The sequence below is a fragment of the Oncorhynchus mykiss genome, chromosome 3 (assembly GCF_057628025.1).
Source record: "Oncorhynchus mykiss isolate SJ-2025 chromosome 3, ASM5762802v1, whole genome shotgun sequence".
In the NCBI taxonomy this organism is placed as follows: domain Eukaryota; kingdom Metazoa; phylum Chordata; class Actinopteri; order Salmoniformes; family Salmonidae; genus Oncorhynchus; species Oncorhynchus mykiss.
The window spans coordinates 25,810,336-25,833,969 of NC_143024.1; the positions used below are offsets into that span (position 1 = coordinate 25,810,336).

Genomic DNA, 23,634 nt, shown 5'->3' on the forward strand with positions numbered 1-23,634 from the left:
AATTGCCCGAGCTTTTACCCAATATACTCATCATAGAAACCTGTCCGTGCTTTACTTGGTACAGAATGTCTTTCACCAAGGTAAAAATAGCCGCACCATCAGTTTGAACGCCAATTACATGGTTTTGTTCAAAAACCCTAGAGACAAACTACAAATTAACACTCTAGCTCAGCAGATGTACCCAGGAAGGAAATCCTACTTTATGGAGAGCTATGAGGACGCTACGAAAGCACCATTTTCATATTTAATTGTGCATTTAAAAGCAAATACTCCAGAACACCTGAGGCTACGAACCGGTCTGTTCCCATGGGAATGTCTCTGCTTTTAAAAAGAAACCTGCCCCTCTTGAGAAGCCTAGTTGGGGCTACAGCTAAAGAACGGAATGCCATCTTGGGTCACTGTTCTTCAGATCTCATATTATCCCTATGTGAGATTGCTTTGAATCTTCTCAAAGGATGCATTCCACTCACCCTGACCCAATTGAAAAAATTAAAGAGGCAAAAGACCGCGATCAAACTCTTTGACAATAAAAGGGCCAGTCTTCAAAAGAAAATACATAGCATACAACAGTCTGGGGGTTTTCTTCTACCTTTACTAAGTATAGCCGTGCCCTTCATCACCAGCCTTATTGCTACCAGATGTTGGGTTTGAACACAGAAGGTGATGGCCAATAAAATGTATCTGGGGCCACAACAAGAGTTGGATAGACTTAAAAAACAAGTGCAGGGTCTTGAAAATATCAGACAAACAGCGGAAAAGTATTTAGATACGGCCATGAAGGATATTTTTAACCCAAAATATCATTGAACCCCTATGATAAGGTCCAAAAATACACAAACCTCTTGCAAAGGTATTTGGCCTTGGTGAAACCAGGGGAGAGAAAGACCAACCATTTAACGCTTTCCCTACCGGACCCTTTAAAAGATGACGAGCCTAGCGAGAACCAAGCCCCTGTAATGCCTGTACCTGCGAGCTTACCGGCTGAAGATCAAATGCCTGTTGAAGATAAAGTTATGCAGGACATGTTGACCCATGTTCCGGCACGTAACCGGAAAAATGTTAGATACATTAAAAACAAGATAAAAGACTCAAAGGGGACCGGTACTTGGAATGACCAAGGAGAGTTTATCCTTCAGGGCGCTGTTGTCAGGGGTTCACATATGCTTGACTTGCTTAAAAGGACCACAGCTGCCCACAAGGTTGCTGATGACAGAAGACTTCGGGTGGCTTCGGTTTCTTAAGGCCCTGGCAATCCTCAACATTCCCCTCTCGGGTGTACACAACTATAAGCTTTGTCAACAGATTCAAGCTTTAAAACAAAAACCTTCAACAAGATACAACACCCCTAAAGATTCCCCAACAACCCCCCTATGAAACGAATGATGATAACTCATTTACCCCCCTGAACGTCTCCGGACCTTTCCCTAATCCCGATCTCTCAGGGTGGTTAGACTTTTGAATGACTATGATTAAATTCAATACATTTTTTTTAAATTAAGCAATTTAACATTTGTGGCATTCTTGAAACATGTGACGTGAGCATACGCCTTGATTACACGGTCTTAAAGGACACATATTTGAACACTTTTGATATTTTCTAAAAAGACAAGCTACAACGTTATCATTACTTCTTAACTCATCCTTATGAAGAGACATAACATCTTCAAAAGAAACTCCCCGGGCTCTGGGTGACCACAGCCGTGGTGATCGCATGTAGTGAAAAGGTTATCTTGCACTTGTTTGATGCTGTAGTATATCTTTGAGACGTTTTGGTCAAAAATTCTTTAATAGATTTGGGGAAATGTGAAAAACCGGGGAGAAAGTCATAGGAATCAAAAAAAGTTGAGATTTGTCTTCCTCCTTCCTCTTCTAATGTCACAGCTAGGCAATGTTCACCCGGCATGTGTTTAAAATGGGTATTGACAATAAACATGGCAGGCCACTCCGGCCATTTCTCAATAGGTAATTCATCACAAGCCAACACTCCACAAAATTGTATTCCAATCAGTCGGCTCATGAGCCCTTCCAACTCTTGGGTATTCATGTCTTTGCTCAACGATCCTTAATAATTATCCACTCAGACCTGTCTTCGGGTATTCACTTCCAAGATTGAATCAGAGCATGCATAAACAATCATGCTAACGGTACAGGCTAAAGGTGTACGGAAATGCATTTCCAGCCTGAGGTTACCTTGGGACACCACCGAAAGATTTCCTGAGGTGTCATCATCAGGTGATAAATTGAAAGCATATAATGTGTAACCCTCTGCAAAATAATTTCTGTCAATAGGTAAAGAGAGATCTTTTAGATGCCTCCCGGTAGCCAGGAATAGATTGTAAAATTCTCGCACAGATATGTTGTTATTAAATTGCGGTTGGAAAGCCTTAGCAGGGACCTGACATCCGTCCTGACAGAGAGTTACATACTCTGCATTGAAGTGTTGAAAATGAAATGGGTTTTTATTTAAGCTGCCCGTATTAGAGGCGTGATCAACCAAACCTATAACAATGTATCATGGAAAAGGGCCTAGAAATAGGTTTTCTTGACTACAGATTCTACTGCCCACAGGTATGCTAAATGTTTTCATGGTAATTCTTTGGAGAAGGTAAAGGGCATTTCCTTTTATCAAAGCCTGTGAGTGACCCAGACGAACGGCCGGAGATACAGACACTTTTTCAATAAAAAGCGTTGCCCCCAACACTTTTAAACTAAAGTCACCGTCCTGGGCAGACATCAGCCAAAACTCATCCTTGGCCCTGGTTAATTTTAGTCTTAAATCAACCAAATTTAAGAGTAAACGTTCTTGAAAGAAAATGTCAGAGTGTATAGGCCCTAGGAGATGAAACTCTCGAGATTCGGCACAGTAGCGAGCGCGTGCCTCCAGTCCTTTGTTTGCACCGGTGGAAGGGTCTCTCGATTCCATAGAGACTCCTGCAGTATCCTTGCTAAACAGCCCGGTGCTGAATTGTGTCTTGAGAGTGTCTTCGGAGTAGTTGAGTAAACACTCCATGATGGCCCTATAAGGGTATGTGGCACTGATTTGACTGATTAGGTGTTCACCCAAAGTCACATCCACTTGGGACAAGATGGTGGCCACTGGGTAATTAATGAGACTCACTTTGGCATCGTTTTCAATATTAGTACCATCTCTTTTGGTTACTTTTAGACGTAAATGCACCAGGGTCTGGTGGAGGTCCAGATAGTTGTCACCGTGGCCTGGAATGAAACATTCTATAGGACTGTTGTCTGTAATGGCAGAGAGTGGGGCTATCTCCACATAACTGGACCTCTCTATTGAATGTTGGGTTAAGGGGGCCGTGAAAAGATCGAGCTCTGTCTTTATAGCTTCAGAGGACATGCGGTGTAAAAGAGCCATGTTGCTTGTTCTTTTAGAAAATACTTCTGAGTATTTTCTTTTGTCGTTATTGGTCTAGACCTCCTCACTTTACCCCGTCTTTGACTTACTGAGTTTCTTTTAACTGATAACCTCCGCTTTTTAGGGGCAAGCCTTATAACCCGGAGGTCTCTTTTTTGGTCTTCAAAACAACATCATAAGCCCCGAGCCTTCTTGACGCTCGACATCTGGTGACGCCCTTCTGGTCATAGCATTGGCTACAACCTCACTTACTATATTTTTAGCCGCTGATTTTAAATGCGGTTTGGCTATGCTGAGGCCTCTCTTCATAAACGGTAAAACCATCCTAAAGAGGTTACGAAATATACCTCCTATCCCCAAACCGTACATGGTAGGGTATCCATAATAGCCGGGTAACCCATTACCCACTTGAACAACATATGATGATGTATAGCGGTTAGGGTCGAGACGTTGGTGGTCCATAATCCTTTTTAATTGATTTGTATTATGTTTATAAAAATATATAATATTAATATTATATATGTAGAGAGGTTTTGGTGGGTCTAAAGTGGAGTTTTACAATTGTTTTACCATAAGTAAATTCTATGTTTTCGTTCTGATCCGTTTTAAGCTCAACCAGAATGTTTTCAATATATTTCTTGCTTACAGGTACATAGTGTGGCTTGTCGTAGTTGACAGTGACTATATCACCATCCTTTCCCTGTATATGAACTGTTCTCAGGAGGGGCACACAGCTGTCTCCGACCCTTTGATAGGATATGATGTCGGTATACACAAATATGTTGTAAAATCCTGCATGTATATCCGCATGGAATGGGAATAATTTATCTTTCACATACGTCCATTTATTGGGAGCCATCCCCAACATGTGGGGGTATGTAATCTCGCTGAGACCTACTTCCCAGGCCTCTGAAAACTCTATAGGCTTTGGAAAATTGGTTGTATAATTCGAACTCTGATTATTACGATATATATGTGCAGACGCATTACTGGGGAGAGTCAGGTAGAAGCCGCTGTGTTCCATGATGCACTCCTGTGTAAACGGAGTTTACTTGCGTTTAGCCTCCACTAGGCCGACACCACTGCCGGTAGCCTACCCTCTCAGTCGAGACAATTTTATGTTCGAACACACGCAGAGCAGGTAGCCTTCCTTCATTATAATTGAATCAAACCATGTTTTACATCCTAGTTCATAAGTTGTCCATAATTCATGAGTTAATGCTTGGAGTTTTGAATTAGAATATTGAACTTAAACCCCGTACGAATCATGGATCTTGGAGATCTGGGAAAATGCACTGTAGGTGTAACTATGCCTTCGTAACATTTAATTGTTTCACCATGAAAACAGTTCTGAAGGGCACACTGATCCAAAATAATGTTTGCCCTATGCCATTGCAAAATCGAATGCTTCTAACCGAACATTAACCTCTTCTAACTGAAAGAGTTACCTTATAGGCCTACTGTCATTAAAGTATAGCCTACTTGTTGGATGGATTTGATGTGCATTGGTGTCTAACTGTAGGCTAGTTGTCTAGTGATATTTTCAACCATCATCAGCTGATCCAGGAAACAAAACAATATTGATAGAAAATAATAAAGCCAAATAAATGGTCTACTACTTCTGGCCACAGATGGCACAGAGAACACCAGTACCTACCCGCACCTGAAAAACAAAGCAATGACTGACAGCTGACTGACAAACGCAAATAATGATAAATCAACGGATAAACCAAATGCATTGGAATAAAGGCTATTTAGCAAGGACGCATGGCAAAGAAATTGTGAAAATTAGGTAATACAAAGGAAAATCTATGCTCAAAGACGCTCAGCATAGGCCAACATTCAGCACTAATGGGTAGACAGTGCTGTTTAATTTATAAGCTTTTATTTTCATATTTACCACTGTAAAACATACTTAACACTACATTTCAAATAAATAAGAGAATGGTTAAATTAGCATTTATTAGAGACCCCTCAAAGTTAGGCTTTTTTTAATTTAGGGGAGATAACGTCTCATTCGGGGGAGCCCCCTCTGGCTCCCCGGTCAAATCATTAAATCAAATCAAATGTATTTTATATAGCCCTTCGTACATCAGCTGATATCTCAAAGTGCTGTACAGAAACCCAGCCTAAAACCCCAAACAGCAAGCAATGCAGGTGTAGAAGCACGGTGGCTAGGAAAAACTCCCTAGAAAGGCCAAAACCTAGGAAAAAACCTAGAGAGGAACCAGGCTATGTGGGGTGGCCAGTCCTCTTCTGGCTGTGCCGGGTGGAGATTATAACAGAACATGGCCAAGATGTTCAAATGTTCATAAATGACCAGCATGGTCGAATAATATTAAGGCAGAACAGTTGAAACTGGAGCAGCAGCACAGCCAGGTGGACTGGGGACAGCAAGGAGTCATCATGTCAGGTAGTCCTGGGGCATGGTCCTAGGGCTCAGGTCCTCCGAGAGAGAGAAAGAGAGAAGGAGAGAATTAGAGAACGCACACCTAGATTCACACAGGACACCGAATAGGACAGGAGAAGTACTCCAGATATAACAAACTGACCCTAGCCCCCCGACACATAAACTACTACTGCAGCATAAATACTGGAGGCTGAGACAGGAGGGGTCAGGAGACACTGTGGCCCACTCCGAGGACACCCCCGGACAGGGCCAAACAGGAAGGATATAACCCGGTAAATTCACACCTTGACTGTAAGCCTACTGCATGTGTTTACAGCTACTGTAGAGATCTGAGAATTTTGCTCTACATACGAAGGATTAAGATATCATCAACAACAACCTTTATTGTTATCTCTGATCTGGTTTCCTGTAGGCTGAATAGGCTTGCGACCCATACGAGTGTGATGGTGGAGACATGCAGTCTATGGTAACATTTGAACTCAACAGGAAGCATGTGGGAGTCAGCTGGCTCAGAGACCCTTGTGCTATATATTTACATTTTAACCCAATGTAGCATAGCAGCTGACTGCTTATCTGTGAGGTTTATTTTTTTTATGGATAAAGAATATGGTACATTCTTATTTGTGGTGTGGCTTGTGTTATGGCTTTCACACGGCTTTTATTCTTATCTACGGCTTGGGTGAATCAGAATGAACCTGATATGAATGGCTATACAGTTATAATAGTTGAGGAGTATATATACAGTATATTATTGTTTTTGTGTTGCCCCATTCAACTGTAACCCACTTATGTGTACCTGACAATCAGGTCAGCATAGTGCTTCTGTTGTCCATTAGAATGTACAAACAGATACAGTATAGTGTCATTTGTCAAAACAGGCCATATTGAGATATACTGTATGTACTTGAGATGGAGAATATTTGAGATGGAGAATACTTGAGATGGAGAATTGTTATCTAAAGTATCTTGAAACTCGTCTCCAGATCAGATTGAATATGAACATGTGTAACTGTTCAACAACAGACATAAAATAAAAAATATCTGTTTCACTGCATTTTAATAGTCTGTAATGTTTGTTTCTGAATCTCCCAAGTGTCACATGAATGTTAGTTAAGCTGGTGAGCAAGCATTTTAGCCAGGTAGCCTAGGATAAAAAATAAAAAATGTAAACATGCAATGCATGACAGTGATTGTTTCATCAACATGAAAGAGGATGGTTTGGCATTTCTCTGCAAGGAGGGTGAGTCAATGTTTTTCACACTCAAACATTCACACAAATCAGAACCATGCACAGCCACATCATATTCTTCCCCAGTGATTTTACCCACACCTGACAGCAATGTCTATAGGTCAGGACGTACTATACACTTGTCTTTACTCTATTTCAATATGTTCATTTTACTTCATTAAAATGAGATTTTACACATTGTCAAATGTTTGAGTTGGAATTTCCCGAACCCCTCCACTCTGCACATGTAAGTCAGGCTTTCCTCTTGACCATATGACTACAGTACCTAGAATATGAATATATCAGATATGTTACATAGACTGACCATGAGAGGGAGCATGTGGGGTGGTGTGAAAAGAGTAGGCCTACACAAGGCCTTTGGTCTGATTCTCTACTGTTCTCTCTCTCTCTTTCTCTCTCACTCCCCAAGAATACATAGAATCATGAAGACACTTCCTGTGTAGGCTACTACATGCAACACATAGCCACTGAAAGACAGAAATAGGACACCCATAGGGTTTTTGATAGTGTTAGCATCAAAGGGGCAGGCTACACTCAGGAATGCAGTAAAAGTTCTACAGCATTTGTGTTCAGCACATTCTTTGCTTGTGATCTGTTAATTACTCACTAACATTTGACAATTTATCATGTTAATGGTAATATTTAGTTGATGCATTCAGGTACTACAACCACTACTGTATGTATGAGGTCCTACAGCTAGACCACTTGTTACTTCCTGGACTGAGTCACTGCTCAACTTGATTAGAAAAGCCATACATGACAAGCGAGGGAGGGGCGCTCCATGTTGAACCAACACTTTCTCACCATACACATGTCTACTGGAAGACCAGTAATTGTTATAAGGTAAAGACAATTTTAATAATTGTGTTAGAGTTTGATATACTTTGTGCAGCACTTTTGCTTGGAACTGTTACTGTATTTAGAATTGGGCTTGACTAATGATCTTTATCAATATTAAGGGATAGATTAGTGAAATGTCTGCCTAGTCACAGCCATAGACACTCTAGTAATTTAATAGGATCTCTATGTTAAACCCTCAAAGTTCCAGAACATATGAAAATACCAGCCATTGTGGTTGGGGAGAATTCCAAACCAGTCTGATTGGAATGAATGGCAGTAGAGGAAGAAGTGATGCATTTCCTGCTTTTTCTTATGCAGGAAAATAAAAGTAACTAATGTGATGTATCACTTGGTGATTTTAGCATGTAAATCTTGATTGGGGCAAACAAACAAAAAAAATGGGGGGGGGGGGGGCATGCATGTATGCAAAGCCAAGACACAACACATTAATTGCACTATAACGATGACAAAAGTTGCCCACAAACGGTTAAGGCCTACAAAAAGCTGTCCCAACAGCAGTCCCAAAACCTGAACACTGCTAAATCTGGCTGTCAGCGGAGCCTTGTCTGGAAGCGAAACAGTTCGCCTTTGTATTCATGTTACCTGATGAAATTGCTGTACAATATGATCTTTTTGCCATCGACTGCACATTCAGATGTGTCCTCTGTCGTGCCCTGATTGTATTATGTGTGGGATCACATCTCCAGAGACGTGGTTAAGAGTGTTTTGAACACTGTTAACCTTTCTGGTTATAACCTTTTTTTGTCAAGACAGATCTTCCAAATGTGGAGCTGCAATCATTTCCAAGGAACACCTTCAGTGCTCGGTTGTCTCCAAACAAAATGATTTGCTGGTTTTATTCATTAAACTTTCAAATAATTCTGACTGTTGCTGGGTGTTATTGGCCACCATCAGCACTGGCATGTACCCTAAATGCCCTAAGCTCTGTCCTGGCCCCTTACACTAAGGCTGAATTTGTCCTGCTAGGTGACTTAAACTGGGATGTGCTTAAACCACCTGCCCAAGTCCTTAAGCAATGGGACTCCTTAAATCTTTCTCAGATTATTACCAATCCCAGAAGATGACTCCAAACACCCAGAAAAGGCTACTCTCCTTGATGTTATCCTTGCAAATAATCCTGATAGGTATCAGTCTGCTGCTTTTCTGTAATGACCTTAGTTATCACTGTTTTACAGCCTGTGTTTGTAATGGCTGCTCAGTGAAACGACTTGTCCTGATTTGTCATAGACGCTTGCTAAAAATCTTCAATGAGCAAACTTTCCTTCATGACCTGGCCTCTGTAAATTGGTATAGAATCAGCTTGATCCCTCTGTCAAAGACCTTCTTGTTTATTTTCAGTGGTATATATGCCCATAAAGAAAATAAGAATTAAAAACACGTTCAGCCCCTGGTTCGACTATGATCTGGCAGTTTACTCCAGCTCAATAATTGCATTTGGCAAATCTGTCTCTGGATCAACGTCAGCACAATAACTTTTTTTTACCCAATTTCGTGGTATCCAATTGTTTTTAGTAGCCTTCCCAGAAGAGTGGAGGCTGTCTCATACGGGCTCGGGAGAGACGAAGGTTGAAAGTCATGCGTCCTCCGATACACAACCCAACCAAGCCGCACTGCTTCTTAACACAGCGCGCATCCAACCCGGAAGCCAGCCGCACCAATGTGTCGGAGGAAACACCGTGCACCTGGCAACCTTGGTTAGCACGCACTGCGCCCGGCCTGCCACAGGAGTCGCTGGTGTGCGATGAGACAAGGACATCCCTAGTGGCCAACCCCTCCCTAACCTGGGCGACGCTAGGCCAATTGTGTGTCGCCCCACGGACCTACGACAGTGCCTGGGCGCGAACCCAGTCTCTGATGGCACAGCTGGAACCACTGCGCCACCCGGGAGGCCAGCACAATAACTGTTAGTCGGGAACTTCATGAAGTTGGTTTCCATGGCCGAGCAGCTGCACACAAGGCTAAGATCACAATGCACAATGCCAATTGTCGGCTGGAGCGGTGTAAAGGTCGCTAGCATTAGACTCTGGAGAAGTGGAAACGCGTTCTCTGGAGTGATGAATCACTCTTCACCATCTAGCAGTCTGACGGACAAATCTAGGTTTGGCGGATGCCAGGAGAATGCTACCTGCCCCAATGCATACTGCCAGCTGTTTGTTGGAGGAGGAAAAACGGTATGGGGCTGTTTTTCATGGTTCAGGCTAGGCCCAGTGAAGGGAAATTGTAATGCTACAGCATACAATTACATTCTAGACGATTCTGTGCTTCCAATTTTGTGGCAACACTTTCCTGTGTTTCAGCATGACAATGCCCACGTGCACAAAGCAAGGTCAATACAGAAATTGTTTGTCGAGATTGGTGTGGAAGAACTTGACTGGCCTGCACAGAGCCCTGACCTCCACCCCATCGAACACCTTTGAGATGAATTGGAATGCCGAATGCGAGCCAGACCTAATTGCCCAACATCAGTGCTCGACCTGGCTAATGCTCTTGTGGTGAATGGAAGCAAGTCCTATCAGAAATCTAGTGGAAAGCCTTCCCAGAAGAGTGGAGGCTGTTAAAGCAACAGCAAAGGGGGGACCAACTCCAAGTTAATGCCTGTGATTTTGGAATGAGATGTTAGATGATCAGGTGTTCATGTACTTTTGGTCATGTAGTGTATGTTGGGTAAAGACCCCTTTCTGTGTTTGCAAACATTGCCGCATGAGGGCGATGCGCGCAAGTTGGTGGCAGAACAAGGGGGAGATCTTAAAGAACGGCAGCAAAAAAAACACTCTATTTACATGTTGCTTATGAGTACATTTCACACTGCTTTTGGATTATAATTGGATTTTAAGGCTCGTATGAATATCTTGCTTAATATGTTTTGTCATAATCGTAAATCAACTGCATTATACTTATTTATTTTATTTTACTTCACCTTTATTTAACCAGGTAGGCAAGTTGAGAACAAGATCTCATTTACAATTGCGACCTGGCCAAGATAAAGCAAAGCAGTTCAACACATACAACAACACAGAGTTACACATGGAGTAAAACAAACATACAGTCAATAATACAGTAGAAAAATAAGTCTATATACAATGTGAGCGAGTGAGGTGAGATAAGGGAGGTAAAGGCAAAAAAAGGCAGTAAATCGAGAAACCAAGGCTGTCGAGTCTGCCGATGAGGATGTGGTGATTGACATAGTCGAAAGCCTTGGCCAGGTCAATGAATACGGCTGCACAGTATTGTTTCTTATCGATGGCGATTAAGATATCGTTTAGGACCTTGAGCGTGGCTGAGGTGTACCCATGACCAGCTCTGAAACAAGATTGCATAGCGGAGAAGGTATGGTGGAATTCGAAATGGTCGGTAATCTGTTTGCTGACTTGGCTTTTGAAGACCTTAGAAAGGCAGGGTAGGATAGATATAGGTCTGTAGCAGTTTGGGTCAAGAGTGTCCCCCCCTTTGAAGAGGGGGATGACCGCAGCTGCTTTCCAATCTTTGGGAATCTCAGATGACACGAAAGAGGTTGAACAGGCTAGTAATAGGGGTGGCAATTTCGGGAGATCATTTTAGAAAGAAAGTGTCCAGATTGTCTAGCCCGGCTGATTTATTGGGGTCCAGATTTTGCAGCTCTTTCAGAACATCAGCTGACTGGATTTGGGAGAAGGAGAAATGGGGAAGGCTTGGGTGAGTTGCTGTGGGGGGTGCAGTGCTGTTGACCGGGGTAGGGGTAGCCAGGTGGAAAGCATGGCCAGCCGTAGAAAAATGCTTTATTGAAATTCTCGATTATAGTGGATTTATCGGTGGTGACAGTGTTTCCTATCTTCAGTGCAGTGGGCAGCTGGGAGGAGGTGTTCTTATTCTCCATGGACTTTACAGTGTCCCAGAACCTTTTTGAGTTTGTGTTGCAGGAAGTACATTTCTGCTTGAAAAAGCTAGCCTTGGCTTTTCTAACTGCCTGTGTATATTGGTTTCTAGCTTCCCTGAAAAGTTGCATATCACAGGGGCTGTTCGATGCTAATGCATAACGCCATAGGATGTCTGTGTGTTGGTTAAGGGCAGTCAGGTATGGGGAGAACCAAGGCCTACATCTGTTCCTGGTTCTAAATTTCTTGAATGGGGCATGCTTATTTAAGATGGTGAGGAAGGCATTTTTTAAAAATAACCAGGCGTCCTCTACTGACGGGATGAGATCAATATCCTTCCAGGATACCCCGGCCAGGTTGATTAGAAAGGCCTGTTCGCTGAAGTGTTTCAGGGAGCATTCGACAGTGATGAGTGGAGGTTGTTTGACCGCTGACCCATTACGGATGCAGGCAATGAGGCAGTGATCGCTGAGATCTTGGTTGAAAACAGCAGAGGTGTATTTAGAGGGCAAGTTGGTTAGGATGACATCTATGAGGGTGCCCGTTTTTACGGCTTTGGGGTGGTACCTGGTAGGTTCATTGATAATTTGTGTGAGATTGAGGGCATCAAGCTTAGATTGTAGGATGTTAAGCATGTTCCAGTTTAGGTCGCCTAGCAGCACGAGCTCTGAAGATAGATGGGGGGGGGGGGGGGGCAATCAGTTCACATATGGTGTCCAGAGCACAGCTGGGGGCATAGGGTGGTCTGTAGCAGGCGGCAATGGTGAGAGACTTGTTTTTAGAGGGGTGGATTTTTAAAAGTACCCAAACTGTACCCAAATTGTTTGGGTACAGACCTGGATAGTAGCCTGCAGAGTTCTGTCCTATCTTTGCAGTAGATTGCAACACCGCTGTTCTGTCTTGTCTGAAAATGTGATGGGGATGGGAAATGTCAGAATTTTTGGTGGTCTTCCTAAGCCAGGATTCAGACACGGCTACAACATCCTGGTTGGCAGAGTGCTAAAGCAGTGAACAAAACAAACTTAGGGAGGAGGCTTCTAATGTTAACAAGGCTATTACGGTTACAGAAGTCATCAAAAGAGAGCGCCTGGGGAATAGGAGTGGAGCCTGGATTCACCTCTACATCACCAGAGGAACAGAGGAGTAGGATAAGGGTACAGCTAAAAGCTATGGGAATTGGTCGTCTAGAACGTCTGGAACAGAGAGTAAAAGGAGGTTTCTGGGGGCGATAAAATAGCTTCAAGGTATAATGTACAGACAAAGGTATGGTAGGATGTGAATACAGTGGAGGTAAACCTAGGTATTGAGTGATGATGAGAGAGATATTGTCTCTAGAAACATCATTGAATCCAGGTGATGTCATCGCATATGCGGGTGGTGGAACTGAAAGGTTGGATAAGGTATAGTGAGCAGGGTTAGAGGCTCTACAGCCAATTAACACTAACCAGAACAGCAATGGACAAGGCATATTGAAATTAAGGAGCGGCATGCTTAGCCGAGTGATCATAAGGGTCCACTGAGTAGTGAGGTTGGTTGGGGTCACGGCGATTCAGACAGCTAGCCGGGCCATTGGTAGCAAGCTAGCAGAGGATGGAGGTCTGTTTTTAGCCACCTCGTACGTTTCTGTCGGTAGATTAGTGGGATTCCGTGTAGAAGAGGGGATCAATCCAATTGGCAAAATAGATAGTTATAGTGACCCAAGAAAAATGGTCCGATAGACCTATTCAGATAGCAGCCGATAAGACAGCTAACGATTAGCGGGCCGCAAATGGACGTTCAGGTAACGTTGCGACGGAGGGGCCAGTTGGATAACTCCCTCGGACAGATAACGTCGGTAGTCCAGTCGTGAAGGCCCGGTGGTGCTCCGCATCAGCAGTAAAACGGGTCCGGATAGGTGATTGTAGCCCAGGAGAGGCTGATGGAACTCTTCAGCTGGCTAGCTCCAGAATAATTGATGTTTGCTCCGGGATCGACGTAAAAAACACTTCAACTTCAACCAGTAAAATTACTCTTTGGCTAACTTTTGCTACAGCCTATATCAATTAGTGTTAGTATTCTAACTAACAACTGCTGCATCCAAGTTAGTTATTGTACAAGATCACAACGATGTTCAAGCAAGAATCAAAACATAATTGTAAGTGTATGAGAACCCCAAAAAGGTTTTTGTTTAGAAGTAATAAAAACATAGTCTAGATTTATGTTGAATGTGTGTGACATCAGTGTGTTGTGTACTGAAAAGGGGTCTATGTAACGGTTTTCTTTATGTGAAGGAGAGTCGGACCAAAATGCGGCGTGTCTATTGCAATCCATGTTTAATGAATTAACACACTAAACACAAACACTACCAAAACAATAAACTTAACAAAACCCGAAACAGCCTATACTTGTGTCTCCTAACACAGAACAATGACGTCAGGACACAAAGGACAATCACCCACGACAAACTCAAAGAATATGGCTGCCTAAATATGGTTCCCAATCAGAGACAACGATAAACACCTGCCTCTGATTGAGAACCACTTCAGACAGCCATAGACTTAGCTAGAACACCCCACTAGCTACAATCCCCACACATACACACCACATACAAAAACCCATGCCACACCCTGGCCTGACCAAATAAATAAAGATAAACACAAAATACTTTGACCAGGGTGTGACAGAACCCCCCCCCTAAGGTGCGGACTCCTGAACGCACCTCAAAACAATAGGGAGGGTCCGGGTGGGCGTCTGTCCATGGTGGCGGCTCCGGTGCGGGACGTGGACCCCACTCAATCAATGTCTTAGTCCCTTCTCCTCGCGTCCCTGGATAGTCCACCCTCGCCGCCGACCATGGCCTAGTAGTCCTCACCCAGAACCCCACTGGACTGAGGAGCAGATCGGGACTGAGGGGCAGCTCGGGACTGAGGCAGCTCGGGACTGAGGGGAAGCTCAGGAGTGAGAGGAAGCTCAGGAGTGAGAGGAAGCTCAGGCAGGTTGATGAATCTACCCGGCTGGCTGGTGGTTTCGGCAGATCCTGGCTGACTGGCAGATCCTGGCTGACTGGCAGATCTGGAAGAGTCTGGTCGACTGGCAGATCTTGAAGAGTCTGGTCGACTGGCAGATCTTGAAGAGTCTGGTCGACTGGCAGATCTTGAAGAGTCTGGTCGACTGGCAGATCTGGAAGAGTCTGGTCGACTGGCAGATCTGGAAGAGTCTGGTCGACTGGCAGATCTGGAAGAGTCTGGTCGACTGGCAGATCTGGAAGAGTCTGGTCGACTGGCAGATCTGGAAGAGTCTGGTCGACTGGCAGATCTGGAAGAGTCTGGTCGACTGGCAGATCTGGAAGAGTCTGGTCGACTGGCAGATCTGGAAGAGTCTGGTCGACTGGCAGATCTGGAAGAGTCTGGTCGACTGGCAGATCTGGAAGAGTCTGGTCGACTGGCAGATCTGGAAGAGTCTGGTCGACTGGCAGATCTGGAAGAGTCTGGTCGACTGGCGGATCTGGAAGAGTCTGGTCGACTGGCGGATCTGGAAGATTCTGGTCGACTGGCGGATCTGGAAGAGTCTGGTCGACTGGCAGATCTGGGAGAGTCTGGTCGACTGGCAGATCTGGGAGAGTCTGGTCGACTGGCAGATCTGGAAGAGTCTGGTCGACTGGCAGATCTGGAAGAGTCTGGTCGACTGGCAGATCTGGCTGCTCCATGCTGACTGGCTGCTCCATGATGACTGGCAGCTCTGGCTGCTCCATGCTGACTGGCTGCTCCATGCTGACTGGCAGCTCTGGCTGCTCCATGCTGACTGGCTGCTCCATGCTGACTGGCTGCTCCATGCTGACTGGCTGCTCTGGCTGCTCCATGCTGACTGGCTGCTCTGGCTGCTCCATGCTGACTGGCTGCTCCATGCTGACTGGCTGCTCCATGCTGACTGGCGGCCCTGGCTGCTCCATGCTGACTGGCGGCCCTGGCTGCTCCATGCTGACTGGCGGCCCTGGCTGCTCCATGCTGACTGGCGGCTCTGGCTGCTCCATGCTAACTGGCAGCTCTGGCGGCTCCTTGCAGACTGGCAGCTCTGGCGGCTCCTTGCAGACTGGCAGCTTTGGCGGCATCCTGCAGACAGGCAGCTCTGGCGGCTCCTTGCAGACTGGCAGCTCCTTACAGACTGGCAGCTCTATGCAGACTGGCAGCTCCTTGCAGACTGGCAGCTCCTTGCAGACTGGCAGCTCTATGCTAACTGGCAGCTCTATGCTAACTGGCAGCTCTATGCTAACTGGCAGCTCTATGCTAACTGGCAGCTCTATGCTAACTGGCAGTTCTGAACAGGCGGGAGACTCCGGCAGCGCTGTAGAGGCGGAAAGCTCTGACAGCGCTAAACAGGCGGGAGACTCCGACAGCGCTGAAGAGGAGGGAGGCTCTGGCAGCGCTGGACAGGCGAGGCGCACTGTAGGCCTGATGCGTGGTGCTGGCACTGGTGGTACTGGGCCGAGGACACGCACAGGAAGCCTGGTGCGGGGAGCTGCTACCGGAGGGCTGGGGTGTGGAGGTGGCACAGGATGGGTTAGACCGTGAAGGCGTACTGGAGATCTTGAGAGCGGTGCTGGCACAGGACGTGCAAGGCTAGGGAGGTGCACAGGAGGCCTGGTACGTGAGACTGGCACCATCTTAACCAGCCGACTAACACGCACCTCAGGACGAGTATGGAGCGCTGACCCAGGTGCCATCAAATCCCCGACACGCTCCGTCGGGCGAATTCCATGTTTAAAACACCAACACAGCAACTCCCTCATTTCTCTCTCCTCCAATTTCCCCATTAACTCCTTCACAGTCTCTGTTTCGCTCACCTCCAACACCGGCTCTGGTTCTGGTCTCCTCCTTGGCTCCTCACGATAAACAGGGAGAGTTGGCTCAGGTCTGGCTCCTGACTCTGCCACGCTCTCCCTGAGCCCCCCCCCAAGAAATTTTTGGGGCTGACTATGGGGCCTCCGTCCGCGCCGCCTTGCTTGCTTCGCAAACTCCATTCTCCTATATCCTTCCGCGCACTGCTCCATCGAATCCCAGGCGGGCTCCGGCACTCTCCCTGGGTCGACCGCCCACCTGTCTATCTCCTCCCAAGAAGTATAGTCCATACTGTACTCCACTTTGGGCTGTTCCTGCCTGTTGACACGCTGCTTGGTCCCTTTGTGGTGGGTGATTCTGTAACGGTTTTCTTTATGTGAAGGAGAGTCGGACCAAAATGCGGCGTGTCTATTGCAATCCATGTTTAATGAATTAACACACTAAACACAAACACTACCAAAACAATAAACTTAACAAAACCCGAAACAGCCTATACTTGTGTCTCCTAACACAGAACAATGACGTCAGGACACAAAGGACAATCACCCACGACAAACTCAAAGAATATGGCTGCCTAAATATGGTTCCCAATCAGAGACAACGATAAACACCTGCCTCTGATTGAGAACCACTTCAGACAGCCATAGACTTAGCTAGAACACCCCACTAGCTACAATCCCCACACATACACACCACATACAAAAACCCATGCCACACCCTGGCCTGACCAAATAAATAAAGATAAACACAAAATACTTTGACCAGGGTGTGACAGTCTATTGTACTTTAAACTATGTGTAGGCAGGTTGCTTCGGATTCGAACCTTCTCAAACAGCCCAATTCATACCCCCCCCCCCCCCCTTTTTTGTTGTTGACAGGTGTGTTGTGTACCTCCAATCTAGTTGATTTGTGAATTTTGATAGATATTGGTGTCATATTGGTGTCATAAAGATGAAATAAATTAATATTGGCTTAGTTAGGGTGATAGGGGGATTTGAATTTAACACTGAGCTTCATCCAATCCCTATAATAGACGTGACTATCATCATATCTATAATGGTCACAGCACGGATCATGATACAGGATGTGAAATACTTGATCACAAGTAGATTGTTTGAAGGAAATTGAATTGCAATGCATATGATAAAACGTTTGAGTTAATCATGTGGTTTTAGTGCTACTAACGGAGTGTGAGTAATAGCCCTGACTAAAGTTAACATGGCGGAATGGTACGGTAACAATCTTACAAGATTCTTTACTGATTTCAAGAGATTTCACCCTTAGCTTCTGAAAACCTTTGAGTTTAGCCATTTGGAAAACAGTCAAAACACATATTCTCAAAGACATTACACTTTAGTGGGTTAACCCTCAATGGAACAGTTAAATCACCCCACCATCAGTCAGAGACAAAATATGGGAAGTCCTGATAGCAAAAATAAAGAAATCACGTTAAATGTGAAATGGGAAGTGTGAGCAGGATGCTAATATTTCCTTTATATGTCAAATCCCTTAGTCTCTGAAGGAGAGTGGTTATCTGACATGAGAAAGAAAGATTCAACTATGCAAGTAAGTGATTTGGCTTTTAGACATTAAACGTGTCAAAGGAAATGCTAACATTCTAGTGATAATAAAATAATTCTTATTCCCTCAGGTCCTGCACAAAGAGGAGGGGATGCGGAGTGAAACATTAATATGGCCTTTTCTTATTCATTGCATTTGGCTTGGAGGTAGGATACAAATTTAGATGTATAAAGTAATTTTTTTAAATGTATTTATAAAATTACACACAACAAAATACAAAACAATGTGGTGAGAGTTAAAAAGAATAGTGAAAGGTAGCAGGTAGCAAAAGGTGCATTAGTATTACTAACCTTGAGGGGCTCCCCCTTTCAAATATTAATAGAACAAAATGAACAATAAAATGGCCTCTTGATTTGTTCAAATTGTTCCCCTTGACTAGCCCACGGAAGATCAGGGATTATATTTATTATACTCGCATTCATTGACTGTGTCCAACAACTCTTATTAACATTTCCCCTACTGCTATTTGAGTGATGGGAGTTGAAGCCTCGTCATGGACTGCTGAGGTGCCCAGCTCAGTATCCGGCCTGCAGGGCTCATGCATCGTGATACCCTGCTCATTCAACTACCCAGAACCAGAGAAGAAGCCCTCCAAATTCACTGGCATCTGGTTCAAAGGCACCCATGATACTATATACCACCCAGACAGCTCCAACATCATCAAAGACTACAGGGGTCGTACAGAGCTGGTGGGAGACCTCCGGCAGAAGAACTGCTCTCTCAGAATCGACCCCCTCCATCGCAGTGACAAAGGACCTTTTCATTTCAGGGTTGAAATTAAAGACCAAAACAAGTATTCCTACATGCATGACACGGTCTCCATTGCAGTGAGCAGTAAGTTCCCAGGGTAAAAATTGACAAGGATAATGTTTTGTTGTATTATAGTATCCCATTATTTACCCAAATGATAGTTATAGCTTATTGTAGATTAAAATTATATTACTGAAAGGACAGAACTAAGAAGTAGTGGATGCACACCTCAAGAGAACTGCAATAACTGTTATCTTTTCTTTGCTGATTTCAGGCTCTCCAGACCCCCCCTCTCTGTCAGTGAGGGAGGAGGTGAAGTTGGGGGTGGAGCTGTCTGCCTCCTGCTCTGTGTCTCACTCCTGTCCATCTGATTCCCCTCTCCTCACCTGGAGCCACTCCGGAACACCCAGTGTCCAATCACAGCAGCTGACCAACGGCCAGTGGAAAGTGACATCATCCCTGACCTTTACCCCCAGCATCACTGATCACAACCAGTCTCTGGTCTGCACAGCAGAACACAGGGGAGTGAAGCCAGTGAAAATGTCCAAAACTCTCAATGTCAAATGTAAGTGCACTACACCTGTGTGTTAATAACACTGGAAGATTTACACTTTCACTTCTGTGAAAACAGAATGCTTCTGTGCATAAGACAAAAGTGAAAGAAGAAATTCAATGTAACTTCTTTGAAAAGGAAACATGCACTTTGTCCAGAGTCTGGATTTGGCACACTTCCTTTTTACATTTGAAATAGATTTAGCATGTGATTGATACACGGAATCTGTCCTAAGATGTTTATTACATAGTAATAGAATTCTTACTAATGTTGTGATTCATAGATGCCCCAGTGGATGTGAAGATTGAGGGAGTGTCCAGTGTGAAGGAGGGAGACTCTGTGGAGCTGAGATGCTCCAGTGACAGTAACCCTGCTGCCCACAGTTACCGCTGGCACAACAGCAGAGGACCTCTGCCCACTGGACCTACCATCACACTGGAGAATGTGACCAGACTCACTGAAGCCCTCTACTGCACTGCCATCAACACAGAGGGACAAGGCCACTCCAGCTCACTGAAGCTCAATGTAGAGTGTAAGTAGATGCAGCCATTCATATCAAATCAAATCAAATTTTATTGGTCACATACACATGGTTAGCAGATGTCAATGCGAGTGTAGCGAAATGCTTGTGCTTCTAGTTCCGACCATGCAGTAATATCTAACAAGTAATTTAAACAATTTCAAAACAACTACCTTATATACACAAGTGTAAAGGAATGAATAAGAATATGTACATATAAATATATGAATGAGCAATGGCCAAACGGCATAGTCAAGATGCAGTAGATGGTATAGAGTACAGTATATACATATAAGATGAGTAATGTAGGGTATGTAAACATTATATAAAGTGGCATTGTTTAAAGTGACTTGTGATACATTTATTACATCCCATTTCTAATTATTAAAGTGGCTAGAGATTTGAGTTAATAAGGAGCATGTCCTTTCTGTGTATATAATATTAAGACAAATCTCTTCAGGATGTAGCACTACATGTTCAGTTAAAACCAAACTGTTTATCATTCTCATCCCAGACCCCCCTGAGATCAAAGTGGGCTCCGCCTGCACTTCAGACGTCTCCACGGTAACCTGTCTGTGCATTGTGGACTCGGAGCCCCCCGGCACCGTGGAGTGGTCTCTTCCAGATGGACCCCTGCCCACCTTGCCCAGTACCAGAGTGGAGAGGCATGGGTCAATTACTATGGTGACCCTACAGAGAGCACTAGGCTTCTCCGAGACCGTCCACTGCCATGCCAGCAACACACAGGGCAATGCCACCTTGTCCTTCACTGTGTCCACAAATGGTAAAGGAAACAGTGGGGGAAGTGCATAATAAATGAAGTATTACATACAGTATTAACATCATAAAGGATATCATTGGTACATTAATACAACATATTTATTTGTTTTTGGACAGATAAGAAGTTGATGCTGTACGTTTCAATTGGTATTGCTGCATTAGTGGTGGTAGTAATACTAATTTCCATGTCAGCTTGCCTATTGAACAAGAAGGGGTAAGTTACAATTTTGTTTATTTTTGGAAGGAGTTATATAGATTTACGTTTGTTTGTTTTGTTTTGATAACTTCACATTATTTTTCTCAACAGTAGGAGGAGTCGTAGTGACCAGCCAGTAACCAGCAAGCAGGACGTGGACACAGCCAAGGGTGCTTTTTCACATCCCTCACCATCAAGGTATTTTTCTACAGGCTGTTCTGTTATCTGTGATCATAATATATACATCCTGCTGAGTTGTTAAAGCCCATTAGCCTACATTTACTCTTGTAGTGTCTTATCAAATGACGGGAATACATCTGAGAGTTGTCCTAACTCTATCCACAGGAAAGAGCAGAAAGACACCAGCAGTGAAATCCACACAAACTATTACACCAACGATCAGCTATATGGAAACATGGAGGTATGTACTGTAGGCCTACTGCAGACATGTACAGGTGTTGTAAAGATCTGAGATCTGAGGAGATACAAAGGATTAAACAATAGAGGTGTTGTTGATGATAGTATCTCTGATCCGGTTACCTGTAGGCTGAAGAGGATGGCGACCCATACGAGTGTGTTGATGGAGACGATGCAGTCTATGCTAATGTATGAACACAACAGGAAGCATGTGGAAGTCAGCTGGCCCAGAGGCAGTGGTACTCAGTCTGTCAAAGGTTCCAGTAAAATATTAACATTTTAAGTCAATGTAGCAGAACAGCTGACTGCTTATATTTGTTAGCTTTATGTTGCTCCATGGTTCTAAAGGCTAAAGAAAATGGCACAATCTTATTTGGGTTGTGGGTTTGTGTTATGGCTTTTACAAGTATTTTTTTTTAATTATCTATGGCTTAGATGATTCAGGCTCTTTGGTATCACATACACTTATGTCAGTCTCATTAAGACTGCAGAACTGTGTACAAGCTGAACTGTTAATTACAGAACACCACCTAACACATTAACTGGCATGACATTCCGTCTCATGGGAAGCCATAAAGCTTCTAAAAGTCTTCTAATAGGCGGCCACCTCTACAATGTATTCAGTCAAAATGCATGTTTTATTTGTACACAAACCAAAAGCACTAACAACCAAAGGCACTAACAAACATTTAAATGCGTTTAAATTACTACAAATATGTCAAAATTAATCTTCCTCCATGCACCCCCTGTGACTTCTAGAAAGATTTGAACCCAGTAACCCCAAAAAATACTCAGTTTTCACCATCACTGTAAAGCCCTAGTCATTTTGTTGCTTTTGATGAAGTTATTTCTGAAGATTATTCTTTATTTTATGTGAAAAGTGATTCCTTTGTCTGTTACGTGATCTGAACTCTCGTTTTAATATAGTGGAACTATTCCTTTTTAAACTATAGTGTAAAAGCAGGCGAGCTGGTTATACTCTTTTGGCCATTTTTTAAGTTATTTGTAAATCTTGCATTCAACTGACCCTCCTTGTTGCACACAACAAGCTTCCATTCTTCTTGTCACAAGGGTACATGGCTGATTTAACTAGTAATTACCAGTTGGAGAGGCGTTCAAGTGGATTTTTCCTAACCATCCACTGTAGAGCTGCACAATACCACTCATTTGAAGCACAGGCTACTGTGGCTATTTGATCATAATGTAGGCCTACTAAAGTGATTTACCATCAAAAACATTGGAGAAAATGCATCCCATTACATTTTAACATGGATATAGCTGTTCTATCATTCAGCCTACAGTAGCATACAATTGTTCAATGTAGGCCTACATTCCATGAGACGTAAAAAAAAATATTAAAAAAAACATGCAGGGCTTGATATTAACCTGTTAATCCACTTGTCCTTCAGAGAAGGAGGTGACTGAAAATGTGGTGGTGTTTGATGCAAGAAACATCTTTACAAAATAAAATGCATTATTATTCCCATACCATTATTACAGAGAATCAGACAAATTATTCTACCCTCTGTCTATTGGCTACTTAGCTTATTTAAACCTGTGTCAAAATACAACACTGCTCCTTTAATACAAACAAAAAAGCTCTTTACCTAACTCACTTTTCTAAGATGTCTCGAAGTGTATGTAGGAAGCAATCACTCCTCCATTGCTGACTACAAATGATCTATAACTGGGCTAAAAACACACTAACTGGCAAAGGATGTGAACATAATGTGCAAATGTGGCTACATGCAACTCTCGCTTTGATCTCAAAACAAGCTCATCTACTCATGACCGCTAAATGCTAGAAACACAGTCCAGTTCAAAGTAAATGGCACCGATCCATATACGGCAATGGTCTATTTGCGTATAGTCCTACTGCAGCTCTGATTGTAATGCTGCACCAGTTTGTGTAGAGTACAGTCTGTGTAGACTAGAGTATGGGCTGAGTAGTGAATGTCAATACAATAGAATCCTACTCTGATGCATTCTGCCTACAATAAAATCTGTTGCATAGTTTGTTTTGTTTCGGTATGTTGCATTGAAAGTAGCTAATATTGCGTTGATTCAATCACAATTGCCACAGTAAAGGTAAATGTTAACAGGGAAAACTCTAGAACAGTGGTCACCAACCTTCTCTGAGTCAAGATCACTTTGAGTCAAAATGCAACCCGAGATCTACTGCTCAGATTTTATTTTTTAACATGACTTAAAAGATGGAAGCCTATGCAACAATAACCAATTAAAAACAGTACTGTAGCAGTGACGCTTGTGCAGTA

General features: G+C 43.7%; 1 protein-coding gene across 2 annotated transcripts; it reads left to right on the plus strand.

The window, feature by feature from the left end:
* Nucleotides 1-7,468: 7,468 nt before the first annotated feature.
* LOC110510549 (B-cell receptor CD22) lies at nt 7,469-23,374 on the plus strand. Of its 2 annotated transcripts, XM_021591895.3 has the most exons (11): nt 7,469-7,878; nt 18,075-18,127; nt 18,213-18,288; nt 18,614-18,976; nt 19,167-19,457; nt 19,729-19,977; nt 20,480-20,749; nt 20,863-20,959; nt 21,053-21,139; nt 21,287-21,362; nt 21,488-23,374. In XM_021591895.3, the coding sequence occupies exons 2-11, from the start codon at nt 18,101-18,103 to the stop codon at nt 21,551-21,553; spliced, it is 1,602 nt and encodes a 533-aa protein (XP_021447570.2). In that variant the 5' UTR covers nt 7,469-7,878; nt 18,075-18,100; the 3' UTR covers nt 21,554-23,374. The 2 variants fall into 2 exon arrangements, with proteins under 2 accessions (XP_021447570.2, XP_090082674.1); XM_090226548.1 differs by lacking the exon at nt 7,469-7,878 and having other exon boundaries at nt 17,987-18,127.
* The last annotated feature ends 260 nt before the right edge of the window (nt 23,375-23,634 follow it).

Coding starts and splice junctions, on each gene's coding strand:
- LOC110510549 (XM_090226548.1), top strand. CDS start 18,059: ATGTCAAATCCCTTAGTCTCTGAAGGAGAGTGGTTATCTGACATGAGA. Junction 18,128..18,212: donor AGAAAGATTCAACTATGCAA/GTAAGTGATTTG, acceptor TTATTCCCTCAG/GTCCTGCACAAAGAGGAGGG. Junction 19,458..19,728: donor CAAAACTCTCAATGTCAAAT/GTAAGTGCACTA, acceptor TGTGATTCATAG/ATGCCCCAGTGGATGTGAAG.